This window comes from Ochlerotatus camptorhynchus, unplaced genomic scaffold (genome assembly GCF_037179485.1).
Source record: "Ochlerotatus camptorhynchus isolate MF236.1 unplaced genomic scaffold, CSIRO-AGI_Acam_v1.1 ptg000330l, whole genome shotgun sequence".
NCBI lineage: Eukaryota > Metazoa > Arthropoda > Insecta > Diptera > Culicidae > Ochlerotatus > Ochlerotatus camptorhynchus.
In genome coordinates this window covers 13,167,874-13,190,853 of record NW_027040818.1, presented here as the reverse complement: position 1 = coordinate 13,190,853, position 22,980 = coordinate 13,167,874, and the positions used below count along the sequence as shown (strand labels likewise).

Genomic DNA, 22,980 nt, shown 5'->3' with positions numbered 1-22,980 from the left:
AACCCGATTTTGAACAGTTACATTCTACTCAAAATGAAGTCTTAAATTTAAATTCTTCGCAAAAACATTAATTTTGAGCTGTTTACTTAGGTGTCAAGATGAGTAATTTTGAGTTACTTCGTTTCTCCATGCAGATTAATATAATATTAACCAAAATGCTAAGCACCGAGACCAGTGTGATTCTAGTGAAAGCAACCAGACGAAAATCGAATCACTGAGGCACCCCTAGTTGGTCTTACGCTACGCCCTGCGATGTCTATACTCACCGTTTATTCGAAGATTTTCCAATTTATCCCACTGAAATACACACTGTTTAACACTTCACCTCGCAATGTTTTCACATTTCACTACTAATGCTTCTTTTTTTTCCTATTTTTCACCGTTAAAATTCAGATTTTTGTTCCACAAGTAACTGCTTCCACTAATTACACCGGGATGAAAATATTCAAATCTGGCTGCGTACTTTTGTCAGCGCACTGATGTTCTTCTGTTTTACTCCGACAACCGAGAAGGGATCAACTCCGACAAATAAACTTCGTATTTTCTAGCCCTTCAACCAGCCGGCACACGAAGTTTGACAGTAGTTCACCACGAAAGCCAAAAGTGCAACAGTGCTTGTATTTTGTAAACAACTTTTGCTGCACCGAAAAATCGTAATCGCTTGTGGAAAAGCATATTTTTTGCTATATATTGAGTGAATTATGAACTAAAAACCGTGCGAAAAGATGACCGCCGATACGCAAATTACGAAACTGATCGAGGAAATTCTGGTGAGTTGCGATTTGCGTGAGAAAGCTTGATTTATTGGAATGTTGTGATTCGATTTGTTGTTGCTGTTGCAGTGCGAGAACACAAACGACTATGACTACGAAGGCCCGATACTGGACGATGCGGAAGTGCAGCGGCGTGCCGAGGAGGGAATGAAGAAGTTTGCCACAGCATTCGCTGCCATGTCCCAGGAGGTGAAGGAGAATGCCCTGCGGTCCTATTTGATTCATGTGGCTGGAATCAACCATCGGAACAAGGTGCACAAGCACCTGCAGGTGCTGAAGGATCTGGTCGGGAAGAACATTATTCCGGCGCGGTTGTTGTGCGAGCAGATTATGAGTTCGGAGAAGCTGGCCTACCAGAACCAGAGCTTCTGGATCGAGTGCTTTCAGGTTGTCCGGCGGGTCATCGGCGGCGTCGACTACAAGGGCGTCCGGGAGATAATGAAGTGCTGCAAGGAGAAGGCACTGTCGTTCCCGTCCGGAATCGGTTCCAGCGTCCTGCCGCAGATGCTGGAACTGACCGAGGTGATTGAGCATATCTTCAACCGGAATGCGTGTCTTCTTCCGGCGTACTTTATCATAAACGAGATCCAGAAGGCGGACTACCAGGACACCCACTGGCGGATAGCCAATCTGATTGCGAACTTCATCGAGGAGTTTGTGATCGTAGCGCAGATGTTGTCGATCATTGGCCACTCGTCGATGCTGCCGATCGTGGAGCACTCGTCCTACGCGGACAATCTGATCAACCCGTGGAAGCTGGATCCGAACACGTTGAAGCTTGCGCTGAGGGGAAACTTACCGTACGAACCGGAGTTGCTGCAGCCGCAGATCAAACTGCTGCGGTTCGTGCTGGAGCAGCCGTATTCCAGGGACATGGTCTGCTCGATGTTGAATTTGCAGAAAACGCAGAAGCAAAAGTGTGTGGCTCTGGAGGAGCAGCTGGTTTGGTTGGTGATCTGTGCGATGGAATGCTCGGAGAAGGAACCGGTCCATTCGGTGGACGGGGAGATTTCCAGCCACACCCAGTGGGTTTGGCTGCACTTGAGTTCGCAGTTGATCTACTTTGTGCTGTTTCAGTTTGCAACATTCCAAAACATTGTCAATACGCTGCACGATAAGCTTGCGGTGAGGAATTTACGGCGCGGACGGGATCATCTGATGTGGGTGCTGCTGCAGTACATATCCGGAAGTATTCAACGGAATTCGATAACTAATTTCTTGCCGATTTTGAAGCTGTATGACATTTTATACCCGGAGAAGGAGCCTCTTCCGGTGCCGGATTACAACAATCCTCTGTGCACCCACCAGATGGCACCGACTTGCATTTGGATTCATCTGTTAAAACGAGCTCAATCCGAGCACTACAACATCAATCGCCCAATACCGACGGCCCTGAAGCTGCATCACGAATTCCTGCAGCATTTGGTCATGCCGAACAACAATACCACTCTCTGCATGGGCTCCGACTACCGTTTGGCCCTGCTCTGCAATGCCTACTCAACCAATCCGGACTACTTCTCACGTCCGATGGCAGCGCTGATCGAAACCATACTGGGAAATTCCAAAAACCAATCCGGAGCCGGTGGCAGTCAATCGCTCCCAACCGTTCCGCTCTCCATGTGCGTCCTGGATAGCCTAACCATCCACAGCAAGATGTCCCTGATCCACAGCATCGTAACGCACATGATCAAGCAAGCGCAGAACAAGAGCACCATCCCGAATGCTAACAACATGGCACCGGCACTCGTCGAAACCTACTCCCGACTGTTGGTGTACACCGAAATAGAATCCCTCGGGATCAAGGGATTCCTCAGCCAGCTGCTGCCGCAGGTCTTCAAATCGCACGCCTGGGGAATTCTGTACACTCTGCTTGAGATGTTCTCCTACCGGATGCATCACATCCAACCGCACTACCGGGTGCAGCTGCTGTCCCATCTGCACTCGCTCGCGTCCGTCCCGCACACCAATCAGATGCAGTTGCATTCCTGGTAATCTAACTCAAACTCAGTTAAAGTCTTCCATCATTAATCATCAATTTAATTTTCACAGCGTGGAATCTACGGCCCTTCGACTGATCACCGGTCTCGGTTCGGTCGAAGTGCAAGCCCAGCTGTCGCGGTACGTAAACGAGCCGAAAACCCCCGGCAATATCGTGTCGGCCGAGAGCGAAGAACTGAACCGGGCACTGATTCTAACGCTGGCCCGGTCGATGCAAATCACCGGCACCGGAAACGATCCCCAGTCCAGTACCTGGTGCAAAGACCTCCTGAACAGCATCATGCAAAACACGCCGCACACCTGGTCGCAGTATACGCTGCAGTGCTTCCCGCCGGTGCTGAATGACTTCTTCGTGCAGCACAACGTGCAGAAAGAGAACAAGCAACTGCTGAAGAAGTCCGTGGACGAGGAGTACCGGAACTGGGCGTCCATGTCCAACGAAAATGACATCATAGGACACTTCGGGACGGCGGGGACGCCCGGCACGCCGCCGTTGTTTTTGTGCTTACTGTTCAAGATGATCGTCGAAACGGATACCATCAGTCCGGTGGCTTACAAGTAAGTGGCATCGTGACAGGTTTACACAAGCCAAGGTAATTCAAACCACAGTTTTCAGAATCCTCGAACGCATCGGCGCCCGCGCCCTGTCGGCCCACCTGCGCAAGCTGTGCGACTACCTCGTGTTCGAGGTGTCCAACTCCGGCGTCAGCGCGCACGTCAACAAGTGCGTCGACACCATCAATGACATGATCTGGAAGTACAACATCATCACGATCGACCGGCTGGTGCTGTGTCTCTCGCTGCGAACCCTCGAAGGCAACGAAGCCCAGGTCAGCTTCTGCATCATTCAACTTCTTCTGCTAAAGACATCGGAATTCCGCAACCGTCTGCAGGAGTTTGTCAGCATCAATTCGCCGGAACACTGGAAGCAGAACAACTGGCACGAACGCCATCTGGCGTTTCACCAGAAGTTCCCGGAGAAGTTCACCCCGGACGAATCGGTTTCGCATCCATCTCTGCCGGTGTACTTTGGCAACGTGTGCTTGCGCTTCCTACCGGTGCTGGACATTACAATCCATCGCTACCTGGAGGTACCGGCAGCGATGAGCAAGACGTTGGATGTTCTGCTGGAGCACTTGGGACCGCTGTACAAGTTCCACGACCGACCGATCACCTATCTGTACAACACGTTGCACTACTACGAGCGGATGTTGCGCGATAGGTCGTCGCTGAAGAAGCGATTGGTAAGGTTTTTGCGGGGTTGCGTAAGGGTAGAAAGTCGGATTTGAATGGGGGTCGTTTTTATTTTTCGTAGGTTGGAACGGTCATCGGTTCGCTGAAGGATGTTCGTCCGGACAATTGGGCCGTAACGGAGCAGTATCAGTCGTACATGTCCAAGAAGGATGAAACGGTCAACTGGATACCGGATCTGAACTACTTCATATATCTCGTTCGGCGGATGCAGGACAGTATCCTTTTCTAAGAAATCGCATCATTTTGACCAGCTAGGACAAGCAAGGTTGAAGGAGCTTTCAAGCAAGGTTGAAAGGGGGTTTCCCAAGGTGGAATTGGTGAGCTTCCTCTGCAATCGGAAGTTTAGGCCTATTCTGCGCGGCGTGTGAGATGAGGTGACAGTGAAGTGATGGTGAAGTGACAATTGTCACACCTCGGGTGAGGTGACTCTCCATTTGATTTGCATGGAGACTCACCTCACCCGAAGTGACAAATTGTCACTTCACTGTCAGCTCACCTCACACGCCGCGCAGAATAGGCCTAGTTGTTGAGAGAGGTTTGGTGAGATTTTTGGTAGAGGACAGAGCGTTTTCAACGACAGGTTAATGACACTTTCAAAGCGATTCGGTGACCGAAAAGTGTTGGAGATCTTCCACTTGAAGCTTCTTGAAATTGTTCTTAAGATTCTTCCTGTACAACTTTGTGAAGGTTTCTGAACTTCCTCTAGAGATTTTCGCTAGATGAGTCGAGTAGATACCTTGCAAAGTCAGGATAAGTATGTAGGGCGTTCCTCAAATTTGTCTCGTTTCCGAAAGATATTGTAAAGCGTTGTTTTGTAGACCTATCTGTCAACAATTTTCCCAATCAATCCTTAACCCACCTACCCACCTTAGCCATCGACGGAACGAACGTCTTCCCCGGAACGGACTGGCGCTTCAATGAGTTCCCGAACCCTCCGGCCCACGCTCTGTACGTAACCTGCGTGGAGCTTCTAGGTCTACCGGTGGGGCCGCAGGGCGTTGCCAACAGTCTGATCGATGTGGTCGTGAAAGGGTACCCGGTAATTCCGGCCCAGAGCGTCCACAGCTGGATCAACACGATCGGATTGATTATGGCCGCCCTGCCGGAGTCCTACTGGGGAGTGATCTACGAACGCTTGCGGGAGGTCATCAGCTGCCCGCAGATGGTGGAATGGATCCACCGGCAGAGTCCGTTCGAGCTGTTCAATTTCAAAATCGTCCGGGAAGCCATGCTGGAGAAGAACTACGTGGTGATCTTGGCGATCGCGCAAAGCATTCTGCATCACAGCGGAATCGGACAGATCTCGACCGTTACCGAGTAAGTTCTTGCATGCTCTGAAAGTAGATTCACGCTAATTTCCTTCTCAGTTTCATCAAGGAAAAGTTCAAACCCATCATCAAAACCGAGTACCAACTGATCTACCTGTGTCACCTGGTTGGTCCATTCCTGAACCGTCTCAGTACCGAGCGCCCCCGGGCCGTTTCCGACATCACCCTAATCCTGTACGAACTGCTCGAACAGGTTGACAAAGCGCAGGCTTCGGCACCGCTCAAGTACATGGATCCGATCTGTGACCTGCTGTATCACATCAAGTACATGTTCATCGGTGACATGATGAAGTCCGATCTGGAGGCGATCATCCGGCGATTGCGGCCTGCACTGCAGATGCGCCTTCGGTTCATTACCAGGTTGAACGTCGATGAGATTGGGGTCGATCAGCACAATGTGGACACGGCGGGGCAGAACGGGTCTCAACAAGTCCAGCAGCAGCCTCAAGCCGCAGGCCAGCAAGGACAACCTGGCCAATCGGCGGCTTCGCAACAACAACAACAACAACCACCGCAACAGCAACAAGTGCAACAACAACAGCAAGTGTAACAATAGTAACAAGTAAGTGGAAAATAGATCATTTATTCATATTAATATTTCATTCAATATCATGATGGAGTTCTTAAACAGTATGTATTAAACCTACGATTAAAACATAGAGCTCAGTCGATTTTGTCGTTAGAAAAGCTGAGAAATGTGTCCATGGTTATTGCGCAGAGCGTCGTTCGAATTTTACTTTGATGGGGTCCCTCGCCCGGAGGACCATATCGGCGACGAAGACCACCTCCTCGCGTTTGGTGACCGGAAGAACGCGGAACTCCCGCAGCACTGCGGTGAGGATCGCTTTCAGCTCGAGCATGGCGAAACGCTGGCCTGGAATGAAGCAATGGTTTGAGAAATGGATTGATTTTTTTTTGTAAAATGTAGTTTGTTTATTTTTAACTAATAGATATCAGATTCAATTTGTAAAAAATATTATTCTTCTAAATTCAGAAAGAATTCTAGTTCACCTACATCTATTCTGTTATTAATATTTGCATTAATATAGTTGATGTATTTTATAAACCATTTAGGAATTTAATTTCTTCTGGCTTCTGGCGTTGTACGTGCGTCCATGCTGCAGCTATACGAGGGCACTCGCAAAACTTGTGCTGTAGTGTTTCAATAGACACCATGCAGTGCTGACAATTCGAATCATTTGCACGTCCGATAATGTTCATTAGTCTGCGGTGCTCCGTCTCCTCGTTGACTAATAGCGAATTCGTTTATTATCGGGGTTAACACCAGTTCCAACCCAGTGCGAAACCGAACTTTTTGTCGGTGTGAACCTCAACCTGAGCTAGGTTTTAAAATCAAACGAGCAAACTGATGTTTGTCAGAAAACAAGCAGACCCAATCTTGATACCCGATCCAGGTTGGAACTGAATAATAAACGAATTCGCTATAACATGTAGAGATCGCTGCGTTGGCACGACGATAATCTGCTGGACGAAATATTTGTCCAGATCTTTTTCCAATTGTGACCTGGCTGGTTCCGTTCCACCCTTGGCAGTTCGGTTTGCTCAAGATAGAGGCAATGAATTTGATGGCTGGTGGGATTTTGTTGGATGTTGGGTGGAAGCAAAGGAGTCTGCCGAGAAAGCAGTTTGAAACAAGGAAGATCGGCAGGGGGAGGAATATTTTGGGAGATAAGGGAACGATAAAAGGGAATGGAATCGATCTCCTGCAGGTGGCGGTTGATGAGAAGCGCTTTGCATTTGATCGCCGGCGATTGTAGCTTTAGTCCACCTTTTTCTCTGCTACGGCACGTTGGCACAACTGCTGCATTGGAATTCGTGCGGGCAGCCCACGAAACAGGAATGTTCCCATCGTCGCTGTCAGTTTCGCCGTATGAACACACTGTGGTGGAATTACAGACGAAAGATACCACACCTTCGCTGTAATAAAGGTGTTTAACAAAATCACCTTCTGTTGCAGGGTAAGGGAGCGCATGTTATGCAACCATATAAGTTGCGTTATTCTGGCTACTAAAGCATCCCAGTTTTGCTTCACCATCAGCCGCACTGAGTTGGTGAAAATAACACCCAGAACCTTCACATTCTCCTTCGTCTGCAGTTCTGGTATTATAAGTGGGTTCCCATTGACGAATCTGTTTTTTGCCGATTTAATTTTGCCCCGGCAACGATCTCAAAACTGCCGAACAGCTGGTAAATACGGTCGATTGTTTGTGTTGAGGTTGCATTCAACGTGATGTCGTCGGCGTATGCAACGCAAAGGTCACCACCACAAACTTTGGGTCTCCCTGCCGTACGGATCGCTCTATATAAGGAACGGCTGTGAAAGGCGCCCATTCTCGACCATTCTTTGCTCGACTGTCTAGCTGTTCAGTCCGTATTTTCGCTCGAGTTCTCGATTCGATTTTGTTTCGTTTTGTGCTGTCGCGTTGCGCCGTGGAAGTGTCGCCACCTTCTCGCGTTCTGGCAAGTTTAATTGAACTTGCAAACACGAAACAAATGGTGCATAAACGTGCCAATGAGCCAGCAGCGGGCCCTTTAAAGAAGGTGCTAATCAAGCCCAGCGCGTCGCAGGATTACGCCGGAAAACGAGTACTGCAAGCCAACCAGTATGCAGTACTCCCGGAAGAAAATGGCGATGGTGACGCCGTTCCCATTGCAAGACGAGAGCGGATTCCCCCGCTTTTCACGCAGGTGAAGGATGTTGTCAAGCTGGGTGCTGAACTGGCAAAACACAAGCTGCTGCCTCGCTTCAAGCTTTGCAGCATCGGTACCAAAATCATGTGCTCCAACCTGGAGGAGTACAAACAAATAGGAAGTTTCCTGAAGAACAACATCTGCCATCGAGCAAGCCACTGAAGGTGGTTTTGCGTGGATTACCGTCGTTCGAGGCGACTGCGGTAAAATCCGAGCTGGAGCGGTTCGGGCTCAAGCCTGAGGCAGTGTACCCGATGAACCGGCGTCCCAACCAAAACACCAGCTCACGAAGGGATCCACCAGTCTTGCGGCTCTGAGATCCAATATCCGGGACCTGTTTCAGGTCATCATCAGTTGGGAGCATTACAAACCCCAACATCGTGATGTAACGCAGTGTATGAACTGCCTCTCATATGGCCATGGCACCAAAAACTGCCACATGAAGACAAACTGCGGCAAGTGTGCTGGAACTCACTCAACTGCGTCCTGTGAGCAAGTCGATGACATCGAGCCAACGTGTGTCAACTGCGGTGGAAACCAACAAGCCTCGAATCGCGGATGTCCCAAGCGAGTGGAGCTCATTAATATCCGTCGGAAGGCCACCATCAACAACCAGCTCGGTCGCCTTCGTAATCATCGTTCGCCTCCTGTACTAACGGAAGTCCAGTATCCAGCTCTCCAGCCTCGTCGACATGTTCCGAACCTAGCACCGCTTCCGCACAACAACCAACAAGCCAATCCTGCGAGTATCCAAATGGTTCCCAACAGTCGGACAGTTCAGCATCGTCTCGCTGCTGCTGCGGCCCAGCCAATTCCAGGTTCATCCACCGCCCCTGGTTTATCATACGCTGGTGCTGTCTCAGGTGAATCTGTCGACGATTCTCCGTTCACCTCGGAGGAACTTGTGACGCTCGTGGCCGAGGTCATCATCATCATGCGCACCTGCAAGACTCGATCTGAACAGCTTCTTGCTGCCTTGTCACTCGTCACCAAGTATGGACCGTGAAGCTATAAAAATTGTAAATTGGAACGCTTGCTCATTGACGAACAAGCATAGAGAGCTACTCGATTTCCTCAACACCAAGGAAGTCGACATTGCTGTCATCACCGAGACGCATTTGAAACCCGATCTGAACATATTCCTTCCCGACTTTCGGCTTGTCAGACTTGATCGCACCTGCTCTGAAGGTGGAGGAGTGGCCATCGCTGCAAGACGGAACATCAGTTGCCGGCTGCTACTAAACTTCCAGCTGAAAACAATTGAAGCCATCGGAGTGGAGGTGAGCACATCACTTGGCCCAATCACCATCATCGCGGCCTACTGCCCCAAGCAAACCAACATCAGGGACGGGTCGTCAGTGGCCCTCCGCAAAGACATCATCAAACTCACCCGGAGGAGCGGGAACTTCATTATCGCTGGCGATCTGAACGCAAAACACCAAGCTTGGGGCAATGGTCGGAGCAATAGAAACGGCATCATCCTAAATGAAGACCTGCAAGATGGCCACTATACCATCTTGGCCCCGGACTCTCTCACCCGGTTGAGTCGGTCTGGGGTCCATGCGACCATCGACATCTTCGTAAGCAACATGGGACACAACATCTCGCAACCTGTGGCATTCCAGGAGCTGAGCTCGGACCACTACCCTGTGGTGGCCGAAGTTGGAACCTCGGTTAACCGATTCGAAGCTTCCCGGCGCAACTACCATCGAGTCAACTGAGCGCAATATCAACACTGCGTCGACACAACCATCGACTACGATGTCCAACCGGGGACGTCCGAAGATGTTGACCGGTGTCTACAAACCATTGAGGAGGCGATTTCCCGGGCCAGGGAACAACACGTGCCAGTATCCAGACAGGTGAGTAACACTCTGAACCTTGGCAGCCCTACCAAAGATCTCATTAGACTCCGTAACACCATTCGTAGGCAGTACCAGCGTACTGGCCTGCCTAGCTTGAAGACCAGTTGTAATCGATTAACAAAGATCATTCAGGTGGATGTCAGAAATAACGATTTTGCTAGTAAGATCCGCTCTCTCCCAGATTGTGCTAAGCCCTTCTGGAAACTTACAAAAATTCTTAAAAAAAAACCTAGGCCCATTCCACCACTGACCCCACTGGATCGTCCCGGCGACCCAGTGGTTCATCTGATAACTCCTGAAGAGAAGGCTGTCGCGATAGGTCAACACTTCGTTAGCTCCCATAATCTCGGACACAACATCGTCAGCCCTCATTAATCTGAGGTTGCTGAAAATGCAACCAATCTTCTTCAGATGCCTAACATTTTTCCAGAGGAATCCGAGATTACGGCCGACGAACTGTTGGCCTATATCAAATCATCTAAAAACATGAAGGCCCCAGGTTTCGACAACATCCTGAATCTAGAACTCAAACACCTGAGTTCCAGATTCTACAACCATCTGGCACTGATTTTTAATCAGTGCCTCAGACTTGGCTACTTCCCCTCGTGTTGGAAGTCAGCTAAAGTCATACCCATCCGGAAACCTGGGAAGGATCCGTCCTCTCCTTCAAGTTATCGACCAATCAGCCTTCTCTCAGGGTTATCAAAACTGTTCAAAACAGCAGTGCACCACCGGCTCCTAACATCTGCCGATGAAAACAACTTGTTACTCGAGGAACAGTTTGGTTTTCGGAAAGGTCGTTCGACCGTCCACCAGCTGACTCGAGTAACAAACATTCCCAGACGGAACAATTCTGTTTCGAAAATATCTGCCATGGCGTTGTTGGACGTTGAAAAAGCGTTCGACAATGTCTGGCATGATGACCTGGTGTTCAAATTGCAGCAGTACGGTCTTCCAATCTTCCTAGTGAAGATAATAAACAACTATTTATTAGACAGAACGTTCCGAGTCTCTCTGAATGGCATCACATCGGTTGCTTTCAACATCGGTGCCGGGGTTCCACAAGGAAGCATCCTTGGCCCCATCCTATTCAACCTGTTCACCTCCGATATGCCGGCTCTCCCTGATGGTGGATCGTTGTCTCTGATCGCAGATGACACATCCATCGTCTACAAGGGTAGGGTCATCGGAGCTCTGACTGCCAAACTTCAGAGCGGCCTGGACGTTCTGTCTGAATACTTCAACAGCTGGAAGATCCGTATCAACGCGGCAAAGACCCAGGTCACCATCTTTCCACACTCTAAATCTCCCAGACTTGTTCCGTCGGTGAATAACAGCGCCGCTTGATTGATGAACCATGCCCATTTTGTTATGGCAAGTTTGCTATAAGAAATGCTCCTCGTGTGTATTAGAGAAATTCACATCAAAGATTGATTAATTGCGTAGGAAATCAGTTTGGCACGGCATTTGTGACCAGCGTACACCTTCCGGTCATATAAAACAGGCCAAAAACCGTCCAAATTAGCCAAAAAAAAAATTTGTTTTGAATTTCTGTACGGCAAAATAATGAACTTTTCGTGAACATTAACGGCAAAGAACTCACCAACACTGGGAGACCGTGAGTTCCTGCCCACCTGTCATTTTCCATCTCGGTTCTCGGGTACTGCTCTCTCGGTTTCAAACATCTCCTCCCCAATTTGCCTGGTCTCCTCCGCCGCATACAAGTCCTTGAAGTATCGGAGTATGTGCTACTCGATCTCCAGGGAGCCTTGAATTTGCTCTCATCGCTCGTTCTGCAGCTCTGTGATGATTGTTTTTTTTTACGTCGTCTATCACCGAACTGGAAGGTGGATATTAGAAATACTCAGAGGGAGAGATGGGCGGAGAGAATGTTTTGAGCCAAATGAACTGTCAAAATCTGAGCCAATCGAACATTCCAATTAGAATTTTTCCGAGGATTTCTTATTCTTACTAAAATAAATTTGAGAGTATTGTAATCGAACAAAAATTCAATCACCTTCATGTTTTGTGTGCTTCTAAAATTAAACTAGGTTTTGGAACCAAAAACAATATTCTAACTCTATTGATTAATTAATCTTCGTTGGTTAATGAATGGCACCAAGAAATGTGAAGAATATTGCGATGCAATCAATTATTATTTTGCACGTAAATCGAATCAAAAATAAAAGTCATTTGAAATGCTAGCTTCTAGCAAGGGTTGCAAGATAATTTAGGAACAAATCCCTGCTGCCGAATTGTATTTTGTTTTCTTCGCCTATCTCTCCCTCTGAGTATTTCTAGTGGATATGCTCTCTCCAGCTACGAATGTTTCATTGATCCGAATGAAATTTTGTGCGAAGCGTCGCTGCAGCGTGAGCATTTTCGCTTTCACACGGTTGATAGTCGTCAACATGGCGGGATTTTGGTAGTAGCCATCATACGCGAGCCTGAATTGCGCGTAGAGACGTTGGCATTCAGCGTTAAAGATGCTGAATGCTTCGCTTGACTTCCAGCGGAAAAACGATTTAAATTTTGGCTCCGCGTATGAGATCCACGGGATACAAAATGGTGAGTGACAATCTGGAAGGAGCGATATACCTAGCTCTGGTCCTCACAAGTTCCTACCTCACGCCTCCACGAGTCATATGATCACAAAAGACTGCTAGCTGAAACATGGACACAGCTGGTTGGCGTAGTCTGGGCAATGTTGTCAATCCGAAAATAGCAGGTGCGACGCGAACACTGGCGCGGTAACCATAGCACGGTGATAGAGGAAATGCTTCGCCAACCCGAGCGTCTGTTCACCATGGAGGTGCGGCTCAAACAGCGTCTGACTGGCATCCAGCGGCTGAATAAGAAATGCTCTTCCCCGGAAGCTACACCTAAGATGGCAGCCCCATCACGACGAATAGGAGACCTTAGGCCAACCACCTACTGTCTCTGAAACCTTTTCAATTGTTACAGAAACCAACAGAGAAAGACATCGAACTGATATAACGGCAACGACTTTTAGCGCAAAACAACGAACACGAATTGGATCATGGAATGTATTGACGTTAGCCCAGCAGGGTAAACTGGCACAACTCGCCAACGAGGCGCGACGCATGAAGCTAGAAATCCTGGGACTGAGTGAAGTTCGTTGGCCAAACTTTGGAGAACACAAACTGCCGTCGGGACAGGTACTACTATACTCTGGTATTCGAGGTGAAAACGCTCCCCGCCATCGTGGAGTTGGTCTCCTACTTAGCGTCCAGGCAAGTGCTGCGCTCATCAAGTGGGAGCCTGTTAATGAGAGGATAATCGTTGCCAGATTTAGAACACGGGTTCGTAATCTTACCATAATCCAATGTTATGCGCCAACCGATGCTGCCGAGCTACAGGACAAGGAGAATTTTTACAGTCAACTCAATGCCGTCGTGGATAAGGTTCCAAAGTGTGACATCAAGATCTACACTGGCGACTTCAATGCGAAGATCGGCTCCGACAACACGGACTATGAGCGTGTCATCGGACGCCATGGTCTCGGCGAAATGAGCGAGAACGGTGAGCTGTTTGCAGAATTTTGTGGCAATAACGACATGGTGATCGGGGGCTCGCTTTTCCCCTATCGGCCAGTGCACAAAGTCACGTCGGTTTCCCGCGATGGACATACCGAAAATCAGATCGACCACATCTGCATCAGCCGAAAATGGAGACGGAGTCTTCTTGATGTTCGGAATGAACGCAGCGCCGACATCGCGTCTGACCATCACCTTCTAATCGGTGAAATCCGCCAACGCATGGCGCGGATCCAGCGACGGGAGGAGAGACTCGGGCGGCGGTTCAACACACACCGACTTGAAGATCCAGCGGTAAAAAGGTCTTTTGTTGAAGAACTTGAGACTCGAGCTGCGGACGTTCCTGAAGGTGGCAGCGTAGAAGAACAATGGACGGCCATCAAGAATGCCTTTATAGAAACAAGCGAGAACAACTTGGGTGAGCTGCGCACACAGAGGAAAGAGTGGATCACAGATGAAACCTGACGGAAGATTGAGGAGCGTAGAGAAGCAAAAGCCGCGATAGAGCGGGCGAGAACCAGAGGAGCCAAGAACGAAGCCCGTCAACGGTACTCGGCTCTAGAGAAGGAAGTCAAGCGCTCTTGCAGACGGGACAAGCGAGCGTGGGTGAACTCCCTGGCCGACGAAGGGGAGAAAACCGCAAACACTGGCGATATACGCCTCCTCTACGATATCTCACGACGCCTGAGTGGAGCAAGGATGAACCCGAGGATGCCAGTGAAGGACACGACTGGACAATTGCTTACCGACCCCACTGACCAGCTGAAACGCTGGTTTGAGCACTTCGAACAACTTCTTCAAGTTTCGACGGCCAACCAGCCATCAACATCTCGGCATGATCCGCCTAGGGTGCGGCGCATCACTCGCGTCAATTCCGAGGCTCCATCACTGCAGGAGATTGAAGCAGCTATCCGAAGCATGAAATCCAACAAGGCTCCAGGGGTCGATCGCATATCAGCAGAGATGCTCAAAGCTGACCCCATGCTATCCGCACAAATGTTGCATCAACTATTCTGTAATATCTGGGACACCGCAACTTTTCCGGCCGACTGGATGCAGGGCATCTTAGTGAAGGTCCCAAAGAAGGGGGATCTGACTGTGTGCGACAGTTGGCGAGGCATCATGTTACTGTGTATTGTTCTCAAAGTTCTGTGCAAAGTTATCCTGAATCGGATACAGGAGAAGATCGACGCGACTCTCCAACGGCAGTAGGCAGGATTCCGTGCCGGAAGATCTTGTGTGGACCATATTGTCACGCTCCGCATCATCCTGGAGCAGGTCAATGAATTCCAAGAGTCCCTTTATTTGGTATTCATTGACTACGGAAAAGCTTTCGACCGTCTCAATCAAGAGAATCTGTGGGGCGCCCTGAGACGCAAGGGAGTCCCGGATAAAATCGTCAACCTCATCGAAGCGCAGTATGAGGCTTTCACGTGCAGAGTTCTGCATAACGGAGCCTTGTCCGACCCTATCCGGGTAGTCGCTGGTGTGAGACAAGGATGTATACTATCACCGCTACTGTTTCTCATCGTAATCGACGAGATCATGGTAGGTGCAATTGACCGTGTACCGAACCGTGGGCTGCTTTGGCAGCCTATCACCATGGAGCATTTCAACGACTTCGATTTGGCTGATCACAACGGCGCTCTGATATGCAGAGTAAGCTCAATGTCCTAGCCGAACGCTCCTCTGCGGCGGGTCTCACCATCAACGTCAACAAGACCAAATCGTTGGATATCAACACGGGCAACCCTTCCAACTTTACGGTAGCGGGGCAAGCAGTGGAGAAAGTCGAAAATTTCCAATATCTTGGCAGCCAAATAGCGTCGGACGGCGGGACAGCGACATAGGTGCACGAATCAAGAAGGCTAGGGCTGCTTTTGCGAGTTTACGAAACGTATGGAGACCCAACCAGATAAGTCAACTCACCAAAATCCAAATTTTCAACTCGAACGTGAAATCTGTGTTGTTATACGCCAGCGAGACGTGGTGTGTATCAGCGGAGAACACTCAAAAGCTGAAGGTCTTCATCAACCGATGCCTGCGGTATATAATTCGTACCTGGTGGCCTCACAACTGGATCTCGAATGCCGAGCTCCATCGTCGATGTCATCAGAAGCCGATAGCAACAGAAATTCGAGAGCGAAAGTGGAGGTGGGTCGGCCACACACTTCGACGGGGCGGAAACGAAATCTGTAAGCAAGCGCTGGATTGGAATCCGGCAGGACATCGCAGCAGAGGCAGACCCAGGGGCTCATGGTGGCGGAGCCTCAATAAGGAAATTAAGCAAGTCGATAGGAATCTGACCTGGGCCCAGGTCAAGGCAAAAGCGAGCAGCCGCCCAGGATGGAAGTCTTTCACGTTGGCCCTTTGCACCGCTGGTGGTGCACAGGACCCTTAAGTAAGTAAGTAAGTATGAGATCCACTATGCCATCCAGCTGGGGAAATTCCTCCGTTGGCGGGTCCAAAACTGCCACCGGACTTGGAAATCATCGATGTTTTCGGCAGTCAAAAGATGAGGACGGAGAGACCATGATCCACGTCCTTGTTCACGACCGAGGTGGGGAAGGCGAATTCGCGCTGTAAGAGCTTTGTGGTCTGTGAACGAACATACGTGTGTGGCAGCACTTCGCAGATGCTCGCAAAGCCCATAGGTTACATACATGCGATCGAGCCTGGATGCCGCATTGTGCGTAACGTATGCAGACAATGTTGAAGCCAGGGAGAGAGAGCTGATCATTCTCCACCTCACCTCCTGGAGAAAAACGATATCCAGCTCCAGCTTTCGTACAAAGGTCCGAAGAGAGTCAATTTTCGTTCCGTTCGTGATATTGTTGATGTTGATGGAGGCGAGGTTGTAACTGGAGAACTCAGCCATTACGACAGTTGGTTATGGGAGCTTGTCGTCGCAGTCGTCCTCCACCCGAGGCTTCTTGCCTGGTGGTCGATTGCGGAGATGCCTTCTTGAGCTGGATGAGCCGACAGACGAATCTGTTTCGTTGCCATCGGACTTGCCACTAGCAGTTTTGCGATCCACTCCGCTGCTAGCAGGGGGGCTGTTGACCTGTAGAGGGAGTCAACGACCCGCTGTCCGATGGGGGAATCGAAGCCGAGGTAGAGGTTAGCGTGGGGAAATTCTGTTCGTTGCGCATCGGTGGTAACAAGTTCTGTTGTTGCTGGGGAACTTGCTTCGGTGGTGGCATGGTAGCCGGGTTGACCGAGTTTGGTTCGAACCGGGGTCGTGCAGCTTGGTTCGAAGTTGTTTTGTTTAAATTCGCACTGGGAGAGATTTGGTTAGAGTGTGTGTTGGTTTGGTTCGCCGTGTAAAGTTGTTTATTATTTTCCTCTGGCTAACCTAAAAAATGTATGAAAGTAGATTTGTCAAAATGAGTTTGACATCGATTTGTTATGTATTTTCCTCGGATATTCACTAACACGCTCTCACATATCGCACCAATACAACCGGACGTGAAAATCTCTATAGTCGGCTTGAGATGTTTTTTGTGAAGGCATATGCTTTGCGGCATGGGCGTACGACTTTTCATTCTGCACGCAAGTAGCACCGATGTGGATGTATTCGCCGCAGTGTCGGCATGTTTGTAGCTGCCCGAAATACGATATATTCGTCACTTCACCGTCGATGGTGACCCACGACTCGATGTTACGATTTACTTTCATTTTTGCTATGCAGACGCCGGTCGAAATACCAGGGAAATCAATATAGGCTCCACATCGTTGCTCTCGTACTAATATGACGTCACCATACCTTCCACAAAAACCGACGATTTTTTTTTGGTCCGACACCTCGAAGAGCCTCACCTCCACTGCTCCATCCTCCAGCGTGATGCTTAGCGGATATTTTTTTCCGTCGACGGTAATGTTGTGTTGGTTGTCATGTTCCTCGCAGATTCGTTGCGCCAACTCTAGGTTGACAACTTTCACGAACGAAACACCGAGGGCTCTGCTGTTCTGTATACGTAGCACTTCACCTTGTTTCAGACCAAGAACGGTCGCACAGAAATTGTGGACTTTGGCAAGGTCCGGTTTCTTCGGCACATTCGAAAAATCTATTCGAAAGGTATTTTCTCGACGGCGGAGTCGTTTGGACGCGCAGCGACACGAAAAAACGGCTCAGCGATGAGCAGAATACGAAAAAAAAACACAGTTAACACTGGAAATTAATTCGACTTCCACGAGCGATGGCAAAAACGCATCTGTTCAGCTCGGAAGTTGAGCACTCACTCAATCTGATGCAAAAACCTGTTATGTTCTGGGAGAGCGTAAATCGTGAGCCTGATCCCCTAAAAGTGGCCACTCGCAAAAGAAAAGCGAATGGTTCGGAACTAATTGATTGGATTATTCGGTACAGAGCTGCACGGCGAATGAGAACGACCCAAATTTGAGTTTAGATAACTCATATATCACATAAAGTGCAGAACTCAGCGAAAAGCAAATTTGCCTCATGTTTTTCCAAATTTGTTCAGAAAAAACTTCCCGAATATGAGAAAAGTAAAGATTGGATTTACTCAGTCTATTGGTACAACTCATAGACTGACTAAAATTTTCGTAAATTTTCCTCATTTTCCGGAATATTTTTGAGGTTTCCCACAGGAAAACATGAGGCAAATTTACTCATCCTGCACTTTTGGCGATTAGGAGCGAACTACACTCAAATTTGGGTCGTTCTCATTCACCGTGCACATTTGAAATACGCGTATCTGTCGAAAGATTAATGGAATTAAAAGGAAATAACTCAACCCACTCAAAAGCTCTTCGCACGTTCTTCTCTGAAAATAACCATGATTTGTTTTGTCGGTTTTGCCTGAAATCGATTAAATCACACTGGACTACTCCCACCCTCCCACCTCTTACCGATACAATTCCTCGGCCCGGCACTGAACGGCACGTACGCATACGGGTTCCTCCGTTCCACCTGCTCCGGCAGAAACCGATCCGGGTCGAACCGCTCCGGATCGGGAAACTGCTCCGGATCCCGATGGAGATCGTAAATGTGCACATTAGCCATCGAATCCTTCGGGATGAACCGGTCGCCGAACCATGCATCGTCCACTACCGCTCGGCTTATGAACGGTACGGGCGGATATAGCCGTAGACACTCCTTGATCACTCGATCCATGTACTTGAGATCGTTGTAATCTTTGATGTCGAATGGCGAATCGCGAGGGTCAACTCTACTCTCGATCATCGCTTCAATTTCCTCGAACAGCTGCTGCTGGGCGTTCTGGTGGTTAGCGATTACGAGAAAGATGAACGTGAACGCCGAAGCCGTCGTATCGTGACCTTCGAACATGAACGTATCCACCTCTTCCCGAATGCCTTCCTCGTCGATTTGATCCTTCGCTTCACTCGCCAACAAAGTGTCCAGCAAGGCGTATCGTTGATTGGTGTTCAGGTAGATGTTCTCTTCGGAAAAGTCATCCAAATTCTTCACGTTCGCATGAAACAGCTCCCTTCGCTGTTTGATGATGCTCCTGGTGAAGGCATGTATTGGTTTGAGGATCTTGTCCAGTCGGGCTTTGAAGCCGAATATCCGGTAGGTGAAGTCCTCGACCAACCAGGGATTCATGACGCGCAGAAGCAGCAACTTAACCACCTCCTGAATCTTGGCCCGATACTCGTCAGCCATCGACATCGAATCCAGTTTTACCCCCATGGCCGTTTCTACAGAACAATATTTAGAAAATGGTCATCGATTAAGTAACAAGCTATAAACATTCAACTACCGCAAATTGTGTTCAACGTGAAGCGTGCCGCCAGCGACTGCAGGGTAGTCGTGTTGCCTTGGCCGGCATCCGCGTCCAACTTGCGCAGCAGTTTGTCGCATTCCTCCTGGAAAGTGACCAGGAACTTCGGCAAGATGTTGAAGTGGAACGCTGCCGTTAGGATCTTCCTCCGGTGGAACCACTTCTGGCCGGTACTGTTCAGCAGTCCAACGCCCATAAACGGATAAAGGAACTTGTAGATCAGACTCTTGTCGATCAGCTTCGTGCTGGATAGCAGAGCTTCGGTTTCCCGAGCTCGAATTGCGTTGACGATGAATCCACCGCGGACGACGATCCTGTACGAGGCGTTGTATTGCTGAGCCCAACGGCGTGGTAGCAGGAAGGTGCTGACCTGGTCGTTGAACAGCAAGCTCAGGGCATTCCCGAGCACGGGCAATCGACGAGGCCCGGGGAACTGCTTGGCAGCTCGATTGCTCGGCAGCAGACGGAGATAGACTTCGTAGGTGGCCACGAGGGCCAGAATCGACAGTAGAACGATCGTTAGCCAATCCATCACGCGCGAATGCCGGGACGGTACTGACGAGATGAGCTTCGCGTGTGACGGGAGAGATTCTGGCCACCAGTATGTACATTTTGAATTGATAAGAACAGCATCGCTGCCGGTAATCAGCGAGAACTGGGAATGACCGAGAGAAGTTTGCAAAAAATTTTCAATCGTTGGACGGCTCTCTGCATGATTGTTTTGTTTGCGTTGCGGGATTTAAACGGGAGCAGCATGTACCGCATGAATGATAAGGCTTAATTCGTTCCAAAGGGTGCTAGCAATGTAGCGTATTGATACTATAATTAGTGCTTATCGTTCTGCCGGCTATCTCATGACTCTTGCACTTGCGTTTTCGACGGGACGGAATTGTTTATTTACAAACAATTTTGCGACCTGCTAGAGATAGTTACCACGCTGAGTATTTGCAAAACATCTATTAGCACGGAATCGGAGTCGGGAGCGTTGTGGAGCGACGGATATGAAGCAGAATGTTTTTTTGGAAACCATGTTCTTAACAGTAAAAGCAAATCTTCAAATCAAGCGTAACCATTCAAATCGACGTATCTGCTTTTGTAAACAATCACTTCAATCGAAGGTTTGTCTTAACCGCTAACTCACCCACGCAAACAAAAACCATCATCAGGTAGGGCTACTAACTGTTGTTGTTAGTTTCTGTAAGTGAGCTAGCAGCTGCCATGAAATCGTCGATTGAAGTGATTGTTTACAAAATCAGATACGTCGATTTGAATAGTTACGCTTGAAATATGTCTTCTTATTTAAGGAGAAAGCTGGAAGAGTTCAATCACAGAAGTCTGGATAGTAAATTGATATTAATAAACCAATTGTTTACATTGGTCACTCGACACCTACGGTTGTCTTTATTCATCCTTCCAAGAAGTTATAGAAGAGTGAAAATTTTCAAGTTCATTTTTCAAGAACTTTTTTGAAGATTGAATAAATTCAAATATCAAAGCGAAATGGAACGATTGGGCATTATTATCATGCTTAATGGATCCAATTATTCAACATGGAAAACGAAAGTAGAATTCCTGCTGATCCGGGACAACATCTGGAAATACGTAACCGGGAAACGACCAGAACTCAGTGCAGACCAGCCGATGTAGCAGCAGTGGGACAGCGGAGTCCAGAAGGCGCGTGCGACAATTGACCTCTTGCTTGAGGAAACATGGAGACCTGTCGAGAGAATACTATGAGAAGGCATCACAAACCTCGAAGGTGTCGCTACTCAAGAGGATTTGCGATAAAAGATATTCTGATGGCGAGGACATCGAACGGCACACGTGTTCGAAATGGAGGAGCTTTTCGAGCGGCTGACGGTGGCGGGCCAGGAATTGAACCAGTGTTTGCAGGTGGCCATGATACCATAGAGGTAATTCTAAGACCAGAAGGTCCCGAAGAAACGAGCTCAACCTTTTGGCTCAGCTCTGGTACTATCTTCGGTCCCAAGCTAATCGATGCACCCCTCGAAACATAGGAAAATCCACGAACCCCCCATTTTATGTGTCAAACTTTCATAGCGAATCAAAACAAACATAGTGTAGTTCTAGAATTTCGACTAGAATGGGGTACGTTAATCGATTTGCTTGGGACCACGAAAGTAGTAATTTAGTAGTGAGCCAATTTAAAATCGTTAGTTTCCACCGGTTGGTTGTACTCCTTTAATCTAATACATCAAAAGGTACAATTGGAGGTACTAGCTTAAAGAAGTACAACCATAGAGGTAACTCCATAGAGACCACAGGGTCCCGAAGAAAATCATTATTATTTTTGGCTCACTCAGTACCAGAACAACGGTCCCAAGCAGTCCCAAGCTATTTCACTCACCCCTGCATGTTCTGCATGAATCCACACACCCCTGATGTTATCTGTCAAACTTTCATAGCGAATCAAAACAAACATAGTGTAGTAATAGAATTTCAACTAGAATAGGGTACGTTAATCGTTTGCTTGGGACCAATAGGCTACTAAAGTGGTGAGCCAATTTAAAATCGTTAGTTTCGTATTGATTGTTGGTACAACGGTAGCACAACCAACAATCAATACGAAACTAACGATTTTAAATTGGCTCACTACTTGACTAGCCTGTTGGTCCCAAGCAAATCGATTAACGTACCCCATTCTAGTCGAAATTCTACTACTACACAATGTTTGTTTTGATTCGCTATGAAAGTTTGACAGATAAAATGAGGGGTTAGTGGATTTTCCTATGTTTCGAGGGGTGAATCGATTAGCTTGGGACCGAAGAGAGTACCAGAGCTGAGCCAAAAAGTTGATCACGTTATTTCGGGACCTTCTAGTCTTAAACGCTGTCCAGACTGGAGATTTATAACATGTTATAACGGTTGTCAACTAATTGCAACACAGAAACCACCATCAAGATAGCGCTATAACATGTTATAACTCTGTAGTCTGAACGTACTATTAAGCGCTGTCCAGACTGAGCAGTTATAACATGTTATAACGGTTGTCAAATAATTGCAACACAGAAACCACTGATGTGTTCTAATTTAGAGTGCAAACGATAAATGTCGTTAAACGAAAACACCATACGATGTTACGTATGACAGTTGGGTCAGGTCGACAAGGTCTGATCGTATGAAAAATAAAGAGGAAGATCATTCCAGTCTGAAACATCAAACGAAGTAGAGTTTTTTTTATTTTGCTCCGCAAAGTCCCGGTTTTCTCCAATATAAGTATAAGATACTAAAGTTGACGACGAGTGATAAAGTGAAGTTAGTGGTGAATACGGCCGTTTTCTCGTTTTCCACTTTATGCGGTGGAATAAAGCTTCGTCGGTGATAAAGCTACCCGTAGCATATAGCGGTGGCATCAAAGGACGCCTGATACAAAGCCGACGGGAAGTTCGCAACCAATTTACTGCTCGCTGCAGTTGTTTCCTTGCCGGCTCAGTTTTGCCGTAAATCTCGCTGTGAGTATTGCAGAGAAAGGGAATTTTTTTTTGCGTGATTTGGCGATACAGTGTAAAATTGTATAGCGTTGCGTATTCTAGCACCATTTTGTGCTAAAGGTGATTTTTACTCTAATCTCTTTTCAGCCACACAGAAGAGTTTTTTTTTGGCTTGTGTTTCATTGTCCCTTTTATGATAAAAAAAAGAAAACAAAAAGAAAGTGGTTGAAACAAAAAGTTCTTTATATTCTTTTTCTAAGAGAGTTCTTTTTCTAT

At 48.1% G+C, this 22,980-nt stretch overlaps 2 protein-coding genes across 2 annotated transcripts; one reads left to right on the top strand and one right to left on the bottom strand.

Annotated features, from left to right (window-relative positions):
• The first annotated feature begins 682 nt into the window (after positions 1-682).
• MED23 (mediator complex subunit 23) lies at positions 683-5,913 on the top strand. Its single transcript, XM_065230384.1, has 7 exons — positions 683-770; positions 843-2,761; positions 2,823-3,329; positions 3,388-4,015; positions 4,087-4,240; positions 4,898-5,342; positions 5,393-5,913. The coding sequence occupies exons 1-7, from the start codon at positions 726-728 to the stop codon at positions 5,901-5,903; spliced, it is 4,209 nt and encodes a 1,402-aa protein (XP_065086456.1). The 5' UTR covers positions 683-725; the 3' UTR covers positions 5,904-5,913.
• A 3-nt stretch (positions 5,914-5,916) lies between these two features.
• On the bottom strand, positions 5,917-19,823 carry LOC135708395 (probable cytochrome P450 4ac1). The gene is made up of 3 exons (XM_065230487.1): positions 19,232-19,823; positions 18,360-19,169; positions 5,917-6,227 (listed from the first exon to the last, which is right to left on the bottom strand). Exons 1-3 carry the CDS (start codon positions 19,782-19,784, stop codon positions 6,061-6,063), a joined length of 1,530 nt encoding a protein of 509 aa, XP_065086559.1. The 5' UTR covers positions 19,785-19,823; the 3' UTR covers positions 5,917-6,060.
• Between the last annotated feature and the right edge of the window lie 3,157 nt (positions 19,824-22,980).